Raw genomic sequence first — 10,317 nt, forward strand, 5'->3', positions numbered from 1 at the left:
CACTGCAGCCTTCTGCATTACCCAGATTGTCAGAAGGGCTGTATTCCTGGTAGCAAACCCGGGTACTCTCCCAATGTCGGTCAGATTGGGAGGTACCAAACCTAAGGCACTGAGAACAATGGGGAGTCGGACAACTTGGTACTTGCGATGCAAGCGTGACATTTCGAAAGCGAGGTCCGCATATTTGCCATGTTTTTCCTCAATCCTGTCAATCAAATTACTGTCAAAGGGGACAGAAAATTCAATGATATAAAAGATTTCATTGGATTTATCAAAAAGGACAAGATCAGGTTTGTTTGCCTGGATACGTCTGAAGCTGTAAATGGGCCTATTCCAAAGAATTTTGTATTTATAATTTTCCAAGACACCCTCATCATCACCATCATCGTCATTATTATTAGTATCATTGTTGTTGTTGTTGTTGTTGTTGTTATTATTATTATCATTATATACCATCATTATTACTATTGTTGTTATTCTTGTTGATATCATTATTTATCTCATTATCAACCAGATATTATTAGCATTCTCATCATCATCATCATCATCAAGCAGTATTCACTCACAAGGCGTCATAATAATATTCAGTTTAGAGGGTTTTTTTGTTATCATGGATGTTGGTTTTTTTAAATACTCTCCCATTTGAAAAAGCAAAATGATGCAAATATCAAAAGTGTGCTCATAATTGTATTGCAAAAGTTCAGCAATGGACGAATGCCTAACTTTCAAGATGATCTTAAGAACAGGCGAGTTGTCTCCCTTGAAACTCTCCAGTCAAAGCGATCACATTCCACAAGCGTTACTTCCGCTGTCAATGTAAACAAGCTGAACACAATACTGTCGCCATCAATTGAGCGGTCGATCACACGTTCTTAGCTGCATATACCCCGACAAAATGGCTGACAGACAGTATCACCTCAAATTTGATGGCTCCAAGGCTCAAGCTGTCGATGCCTACCTCGAGTACAAAAGGTAAAGGCCGCGCTGTTTGTGCATGCTGTTATTCTTCCTTCTCTCACTCTCAGTCAAAGTGTCGTGTGCAAGGTTGAGCAGTGTAAAGCGTGACCGTGACCTCTGTCACCTGAGTACAAATAGGCCATTTGAAATAGTGTCTACGACATAATCTTAGTCTTCAATACAGACTTTGTGAACAGACAAGGGAAACATAGTGTAAAATATGTATCGATACTCATATGTTGATGTCGACTATACTCTACGTGTTGCATCCCCGCGTTATGGATTTCCGGACTCTAAAGAAACAACTGTTTCTTCTCTGATCACATGAACAACTGTAAAGCATCTCATTCACTTTTAAAAGACAACTTTCCCTTGAAAACAAGCCCTCATCTGAGTATTTACAATTCCCGTGTGCAAAGCAATATCGAAAGTTATTGGTAGCATGAATCTAAGTTGATTAACTGGTTCGGTTTGACACCTGTATACCCAACATGTTATATCATATTTGTATGATTTTCATATTGTTTTATTAGTTAATGATTATCATTTATATTTTGGAGATTATTAATGTTACTCGTGCAATATACTATTATACTATTTTTTATCCTTTCATTATAAAAAAAATTATTACAAAGGAAAACAATGAACACGCATGCCTGCTTTGGATCATGGAAATTGAATTATAACATTGAAACAACGGTTATTGCAAATTTCTAATGTTCGGAGTGATATCTCGTGTTGATCTAAAACAGTACTCGCCGTCAAAAACCTGTTTGCATTCTTGTAACGCAGAAGTCGGCAACACATAAATTCAGTTTTACAGGAGAGGTCACGTGCCAATGTTTGCCAGAACGGCTTTGTTAAACAAGGCGCACCCGTCAAGCGTACATGTAACTGCCGGTTAAATAGACTTCAAATAGACGAGGTCTCCGTCCTTGTATAAGTGGTTCAACTGGTCAGACAGGGCGATTGATATGTAGCGTTTCAGACATTTATGACATTATAAGTTCATGAATATAAATTATTTGTGAATCATTAAATCATTATGAGCTGTTGTAATCTGAACGTGCGTCATTTGGGGGTTCCTCCAACACAAAGCTGACATGCTGTGATATCTGTTATCATTGTTAAGTTTCGAACAATTGATAGTATGGCATACAAACAGCTTTATATGTTTGTACATGGGGTTTTTTCAAATATTTTTATTTCTCTTTCATGCTTCGTGTAATTGTAATCGCCTTTAGAGGATTGAGCGTCTGCCTGTAGAGGGGAAGACGCACATGCACGCACGCACGCACGCATGTACGTAACAATATAAGTGCAATAATCTTGAACTCGACGTTAAACCCCATTTCACCTCACCTTACCCCACTTTACCTCACCTAACCTCCCCTCACCTTTAGTGAGCGTTTAGTATGGTTGTAATAGAGAGGCGTTCATCATCACTACAGTGAAAAGATTATATGTTTCTGTCTAGCTCAGGTTCAGGGTATGCAGAATTATAATTATCTATTAACAGTTACAAATAGATGTACTATACTTTGCCTAGTAACTAGAGCGTGCACGTGTTCCATTTGTACGTAAGCAACAACCACATGCTAAGTGTATGCGACAAAAGCTATATTGTCACACTTGCCACTTCAAGGATTGTTGGAGAGGACGATGGCGGCGTCATGTTCACCCCCGACGAGTACGAGGACTATAAGAAAAGGGTCATCCCCATGGTGAGTCCCCATCACCACCATCATCATCATCATCATCATCATCATCATTGATAGCAGTTGTTTCTATTTATATATATTTATTTAAATGCCCTACAATGCACATTTACTGTTAGAGTTCTCTCAATTTCAATGTGGGTTTATGTCTTACATGTGTTTGATTCTATTTATTTTAACGATCACTGTCATTATCATTATTGTCATTATTAAACTAAAATTGTTTTTATAAAATGTGTTACGGCCACATATATATGTGCTTTGATAGTTATGACTGTTTGATCTGGTAGTACATTTCACCCTTCAGAGAATGAAAAACCGCCTGTTCACGAGTTGGTCATCCCCGTCTGGAATGGACTGTAAGATGATTGGTCCAGAAACTCTTTGCTTCTGTAAACACAGGTAGGTTAACTACAACAACCAGGGCAGCCTCGAGCTGTCTTCAGGGAAGAGTTATTGATCGAAGCTCCTGTAAAATAAAGAGCTTGAAGCCACAACAACTGGAGATGCTGAAACATGGTCTATGATATCACCATTAATTATTCAGGAAGGTGTTTTTGGCGTTCTGGTTGATGTTGGTACTACGTAAATATCATCAGTGCAATATATAGTTTAAAAACACTGTGTATTACCCCGACAACTTATAACATGCTGTGTTGTAGTGATCCATGTGTGGTAAACCATGTTTGGTTATGGAGGCAAATGTATTCCATGAGAGCAAAACTATGTATATCGGACATGGTTGCCAGTGGTAACACCTTCCTTGACACACAGAGCGTTTTTATTGATATACATTTGTATATGATAAGGACAATTTGGGACTAAGTTTCCCATATACATCGTAATAAGCGAAACACTCAGACCGAAAATTTACAAAACAGTCCGCATTTTCGTGTCTTTCTTGCATATTTGTATAAAAAAAACAGCAGTGTAGAAGGCATACTTGTTTAAAATTGATCGTAACTATTATCGAAAACTCTTTTCATCGACGTTTGAACTAATCTTTTCACTTCCGCTATATGCAGTGTGAGTGAGTCGGGTTTTACGCCGCTTTTAGCAATATTCCCGCAATATCACGGCAGGGGACACCAGAAATGGGCTTTGTACTCATTGTACCCATGTGGGGAATCGAACCGGGTTTTCGGCGTGTCGAGCGAACGCTTTAACCACTAGGCTTCCCAAATGCCCCCACTATATACACAGATGTAACACATGTAACTCGCCGTTAATAATCTTAATATTCCACCCCCCCCCCCCCCCCCCCACACACACACACACAACCCCCCCCCCCCCCCCCCCCCCCCCCCCACACACACACACACACACACACACACACACCACCCCACCCCTACCAATCTGGGGCGTTTATCACTGTGATTGTGTCCTCCGTGCAGGTACAAGCAACACCAGACCGATTTTGAGGATATCCCCACAGAACGCCCGATCCCCCTCCCGTGCAGGGCCAAGGGGTGCAAGTGCATCTCCTACCACTACGTCCCCCTCAACGGCGGGCAGCCGGTCCGCTGCACGTGCAAACACACGGCCGATGAACACTCTGAGAAGGGGCCGTTTGTGTGCAAAAAAGGTTGCGTATACTCAATTAGAAAATATAGTATTTCTAGTCAAATGAGGTAGTGGTGCATGTGTGTGTGTGTGTGTGTGTGTGTGGGGGGTGGGGGGTGGGGGGGTGGGGGGGATGTTTAACATTGTGTATTTGTTCATTTGTAAGGCAGCTGTATAATTGAAGACCGACTCGTTGGTGTAGTGGATAGTGTGTGCACAGACATCGGAATGTCGGTGGTTCGATCCCCGGCTTTTAAAAGCACTCTCAGCTGAAAGAAATGCTTGCCCTGACAATTCTCGAGTACTCTTTGTGCTAATTGCTTTTACGAATATAACTAAAGAAAATGCTTAGAAGTAAGAGTATCCAATGTGGGGAATCAAACCCGGGTCTTAGGCATGACGAGCAAACGCTTTAATCATTAGGCTACCCCCACCGCCCCCATACACAATACGAAAAATAGTGACTGAAATGGTTTATCGCCGGGGACCACCAGAAATAGTTTTCACACATTGTAGCCGTGTGGGGAATCGAACCCGGCCTTCGGCGTGACGAGCGAACGCTTTAAGCTCTAGGCTACCCAACCGCCCCTACTAAAAATAAGTTACCCTTGAATGGCATTGTAGCACATGGCATAGAATTTCTCGGGGAAGCTAAACTTTGTTTGTGTACCTGATTCATATTAGTTCTATAGGCGACGCGATGTACAGAGTTGCGTCCCTTAGGAGCGCCAGAATCATATGATCCAAGATCTGACCTCTTCTTTATACTCGTTATGTTTCGTGGATCCAGCTGACACGCCATGTTATAAATGAAATACTGTTCAAAGGTCATAAGCGGCGTTATACCAAACTCACTCACTCACTTTAAATATATACAAAGTAACTGATGAAGTGAAGGGAAGACGCAGTTGGAAAATGCGGGTTAGACATGAAACCCGAAGACATGAAATTTGTGGAACCCGCTTCGATGGGCGTGGCTTCATCTTTTACTTTTATTGGGAAATGAATGTAATAACACGTGACCAATTCAGCTAATCAGAATGCAGGAATTACAATGAACACAACGAAAATTTGATTAATTTGAAGTGAAGGGAGATATATGTTCTTCCGGCATCCAGAGTGTTAATGATCCAAACAACATTTTTTTTCAAATTTCAAGGGTACATACAATAATTGACCATGATCGAATGATTTATGATCTCGATCCCTAGGTGGCTGCACCAAGTGCACAGGCTTCAAGAGCCCCTTTACATGTGGGTGTGCCTCGCCCGTCCACCAACACACCATGATCGTGGAGACAGCAGATGAGAGGGAGGGGAGGGGTCACCCCGTGGGCCAGGCAACGCCCTACGCCGCCATGGGGGGTCTGACAGGGTTCTCCTCCCTAGCTGAGGGGTACATGAGACTGGACCCAAGCGGACAAGGTAACATTATACTGCTCCATCGTGACCTGAATCTACGACCTACTAGTTGAGTGAATTAATCTGTGGATTGACTTTGAAAATTATATTCTTCGGCTTAAAAGTGTCTCTATTACCACAAAGCAACCACAGCTCCTTATTAACATTTCGCGCCATGGTCGTGATTGAACAGGAGTATAGGTTTCACAGTTTCCAATACCTGTAGCCATCTTCCCGAGGTAAGGGCGTTAACTGAATATGAAAGTCCAGTTTCCACCCTTGCCGAACAGAGTAGAATTTTCAGGCTCGATGGTAGCGCCACCTGTGGCTATTAGAAGTTATGCCCCTTCTATATCCCTCCTATTGACCAATCAGATTCCATCTCTCATACCGCTTGCATTTGCTTCAAACAAAATGGCGGCGCATACAGTTTGTTTTTAAGTCGTTTACGACCGCCTCTTTTGGGGACATACAGCGTGTCCTGCAAACATTTTTCTTGCTTTGGTAAAAACACACACGTAATAACAAAAGTGGTCGGTTCCTTACTAGGCTCTGTTACTGTTCGTGACTGAGTAGTTGTGTCTTGCCTTGAATGTTGTTGACAGGTGCCCCCAGCCAGGAGTTCCTTGACCAGGAGATCACCTCCACTGACAACCCGTTCCTGAGAGCCAACGTCCATTCTATCAAAGCTCATCAGATGGCCAAGAAGACATCAGGTGAACAGCGAGACCAACCTATGAGAAGTGGTCACCTTTAGTGTTTCATATCACAAACATGATTGGCCCGAATGCACTGTAGCCTCCAGACTAGATAAATTAAATTTTATGTTTTACAACTTCTTAAAGTTAAGTTTTATGAGGCATTGGCATTCCAAAGTCCATCCTCGATTAGATGTATTATATCTCAATTTCCGGTGTTCACCCTGCCCTAATATTGCTGGAATATTTCTAAACGCGGTGTAAAACCCAACTTACTCACTCACTCACTCACTCACTCTATGACGCCAGGTATCAAGGGTGCGGACGACGAGGTGTTCGACGACATCACAGAGAGGGTATCCGCCATGAGACGCCCTGGGGAGGATGACATGGACTACTTCGAGAGGCGGTACCAGGAGAGGGTATGTCACGATGTCTTGATACCTAGACCTGTTTACAAATGCAAATGGCCTAGTCGTCTGAAGCGCTGCAGTTAAAAAAGATATGATCGTGGGTTCGAATCCAAGAGAAGCCTTGTCAATGTTTCTTGATTTGCCAGCACCATACCCCGGTTTGGGCAAAGTTGTATATATCTAAGAGCTACATCACTTTGGACCAGGTCTTCCTGGACATACGTGTTTAAGGGATTTTAAAGGTTTGTGTTATGTAAAGTTGGATTTTATTTAATCCAGCTTAGAGTGAATTGTACTCCCATTTAAATTTGATACGCCATAGTTTCATACACAATTAAGGAATTTCATTTGGGACAGAGCGTCTATGTAAAAACCTTCTGGGTATCAAATACTCAATAACACCCACAAATCTGAAAAAAACATACTGTTTATCGCCTAATTGGAAACTTCATGTCACAATGTTACATTACAAAACCCATAACTATAAATTATTTTAATAGTTATACGTCGGTTCGAATCCCGGCTTTCGCCCAGATTATGGTTTTAGCTTCGTCAGCACCATCACCATTCCAGGCTGACACGCTGTGATATAACTGAAATACTATTGGAAGCAGCTTAAAACCAAACTCAATCACTCACACCATTCCTTAAGTCGCTGTGATAGCTGGAATATTACTGACTACAATAAAGATCAAACATTCAAGTTTATTGCCGGCATTGTTTCAGCTCAAGGCGGAGAAGGCCGCCAAACGGAAAGAGGTCGGCCCGAACTTGAGACAGGGTCAAAGGAAGGCCATCACACAGAAACCCAAGGCACCAGCAGGGCGGAGTGGAACCCCAGGCAAATAGGCGTGACAGAGCTGACACTGCTGTCTCCACAAGTGCTGTTACCTATCAGAGGTTAACCCTTAGAGCTTTCAATAATCTAGACGCCGTTGTGGGACATAGTGATATTGTTAGTTGTCACTGTCTCCGTCACTGTTGTTTTACTCAAAGTTGTGATATAACGGGCCTTTGTTCAACATGGGTTTTTAGTTTGAGAAGCAACAGTGACTACAATAATTTGGATATTTCAAATTTCAATCAAATACAGATGGGTGTAGACGACTGTGAAGACGCGAGTGCTTGAATTTTCTAGTAACAAAATAGCAACTTAAACAGCTGTATGTTTTAATTTATCAATCTCTTTAAGTATTATTCAAATGCTTGAGTAAACAGTATTATGCTTATCGTGTAGCATCATCAACGAAATGCATTTATGTAGTATGTGGATAACTGTGTTGAGTCATTACGAGGATTATGATATGGTTTAAGATGTTGGAAAGAACAGTCAAAAGCAATATGAAAAAAAAAAGTCAGAACGAAAACGCGGACACCAGCAGCCAAGTGGACCAAGGAACAGCCTGTAGTGGCTTCGAATCCAAGATTAGCTCTGCTTACGATCCTTGGTGTGTCAGTACCATACGGTTCTGATATACGCATACAGCGGGGTTTCTTTCCTGCATAAAAGCTGACACACCCTGGTATTACTGAAATACTGTTAAAAGCAGCACTGAACCCAACCCCCTCACTCACTCGAAAATACAAAGCGGTGTGATCCTGACGAGTCTCAGGCCTGGTTGTGGTCTAGAGTTTCAAAAGGCCACATTTCACTGAAGCCCCTTAGGTCTTAGACACCGGGTGTCGAAATATTTGAGAGACAGAAAATATTTTTCAATCGCTTCGAGAGTTAAATTTCATCAAATCATAATTATTTTAAATTTCTGGTACAGATTATTCTTTTAGAATATAATATGCATTTGGTAGATGTGTGGATTGTAATGTATATACTGTGCTCTAGTCTAATTGTGTACTGTTCCTGCCAGCTTTTGTCTTTATAGCGTATAATCCTTTCTACACGCATATCAACACATATATTTGTCATGCAACAAACAAAAAGGAAGCTGTTACACCAGAAAGCGTCACATCCACTTCCGGTTACATGCCACGTCTCTTGTTACGATGTCAACCTGCAAGATCGAAAGAAAATTATCGTTACTCGTAATGAAATCGTGCTATCTGATTGGCCAGTCTCCATCTTGTAAAAAGCATACAAGTCGGTCATTCGTCACCGCCCCTTTCCGTAACCTGCTATTCGGCTTGTCCCGGAATAACACGACGTGGTCACGGAAAGGGGCGAGTCGTGACGAATGGAATAACAAGTCGGTCATTTATCATGACGTCACAGTGTTTCATATGACGTCATCCTCTTGTCACCCAATCTGAGACTCCATATCGAACTGATGGTCGTACGACCGATCTTATATTGTCACACAAACGCATTGACAGGAAAGCAGTATCTGTGCTCGTGAACACGAAGCGACACATTCGTTACATGTGACACTAGCGGGTGCAGGGGATTTACGATCTCAACGTTCGCGTACCTTCAGTCTCACTGTGTAAAATCCCGCGCACCCCGCTAATGACATTGTACCTCATACTTTACCAACTTAGATATAAAAAAAACATTCCTTTATGAATACAAAAGGACCGATAGTCTCTCAGTGTTATTCAGTAATGTAATTATGGATGTACATGCTATTTCTTGTCCCAGTGTTACGTGTTGAACAGTTTGATGGTTATTTGTTCTTGATTGTTTCTTGTTTGTGTTCCTGTTCAGTAAATTTTATAATGGCAATAATTTTACCAGAGCTCTCGTGACCATTCGCCTCTTTCCGTGAACAGCGCGGTCTTTGCCGAGTGTTCCCGAATGCTCGCACGTGACATTGACTTATGTTTTCCCAATTGTTGTCATATCTGCTTGCGATATGGAGTCAGATGTAAAAGCAATGCACGTACAAAATGAGAATATGTTGATTTTACAAACCACATGATCCGTCCACGAAGTAACATATTAAGTTATATATGGGTATATGAATTTATTCTAATAAAGTATATTTCAGTTCTCGATGTTGTTTATGTTATGTAAATTCATTATGACTGCGTTATGACAGATATGACTGCGTTATGACAGATATGACTGCGGAGAACAAACATCTGAACCCATCGACAACCATGGCATTTAAACCAGTTCGGAATATGTTTGTTGTTTAACGCCACACTTTGCAATATTACAGCTATATGACGGCGGTCTGTAAATATTCGAGTCTGGACCAGACAATCCAGTGATTGACATCATGAGCATCGATCCACGCAATTGGGATACGATGACATGCATCAACCAAGTCAGCGAGTCTGACCACCCGATCCCGTTAGTCTCCTCTTACGACAAGTATAGTCGCCTTTTACGGCAAGCATGGATTGCTGAACACCTATTCTACCCCGGATCTTCACGGGTCAGTTCGGTCATGCTTCATGGTCGGTGAGGTAGCCTTACGGTTAAAGATCGGATTCCATTCTCTATATGGGTACAATATGTAAACCCAGCCTTGTGGTGTTCGACAAGTACCATCTTTTAACGTCTAACGCTACCGAGGGATCGAAGAACCGAACTTCCGGTCTCAGGACAGACGCTCTATCCACGACACGACAAATGCGGTCCGACTTTAAGAAAATCGGATGGTCACAA

General features: G+C 41.9%; 1 protein-coding gene across 1 annotated transcript; it reads left to right on the plus strand.

Annotated features, from left to right (window-relative positions):
• The first annotated feature begins 792 nt into the window (after positions 1-792).
• Positions 793-9,696, plus strand: LOC124120112 (protein FAM221A-like). The gene is made up of 8 exons (XM_046482851.2): positions 793-972; positions 2,603-2,681; positions 2,983-3,077; positions 4,070-4,260; positions 5,450-5,662; positions 6,244-6,354; positions 6,646-6,758; positions 7,476-9,696. The coding sequence occupies exons 1-8, from the start codon at positions 896-898 to the stop codon at positions 7,596-7,598; spliced, it is 1,002 nt and encodes a 333-aa protein (XP_046338807.2). The 5' UTR covers positions 793-895; the 3' UTR covers positions 7,599-9,696.
• Positions 9,697-10,317: the final 621 nt, after the last annotated feature.

This window comes from Haliotis rufescens, unplaced genomic scaffold (assembly GCF_023055435.1).
Source record: "Haliotis rufescens isolate VD_foot unplaced genomic scaffold, xgHalRufe1.0.p SCAF_6, whole genome shotgun sequence".
NCBI lineage: Eukaryota > Metazoa > Mollusca > Gastropoda > Lepetellida > Haliotidae > Haliotis > Haliotis rufescens.

Excerpts from the sequence above, each read along its gene's own strand:
- LOC124120112 (XM_046482851.2), top strand. The coding sequence starts at position 896 with ATGGCTGACAGACAGTATCACCTCAAATTTGATGGCTCCAAGGCTCAA. Across the intron at positions 973-2,602 it reads GCCTACCTCGAGTACAAAAG|GATTGTTGGAGAGGACGATG; the intron begins GTAAAGGCCGCG and ends TGCCACTTCAAG. Across the intron at positions 2,682-2,982 it reads AGAAAAGGGTCATCCCCATG|AGAATGAAAAACCGCCTGTT; the intron begins GTGAGTCCCCAT and ends TTCACCCTTCAG.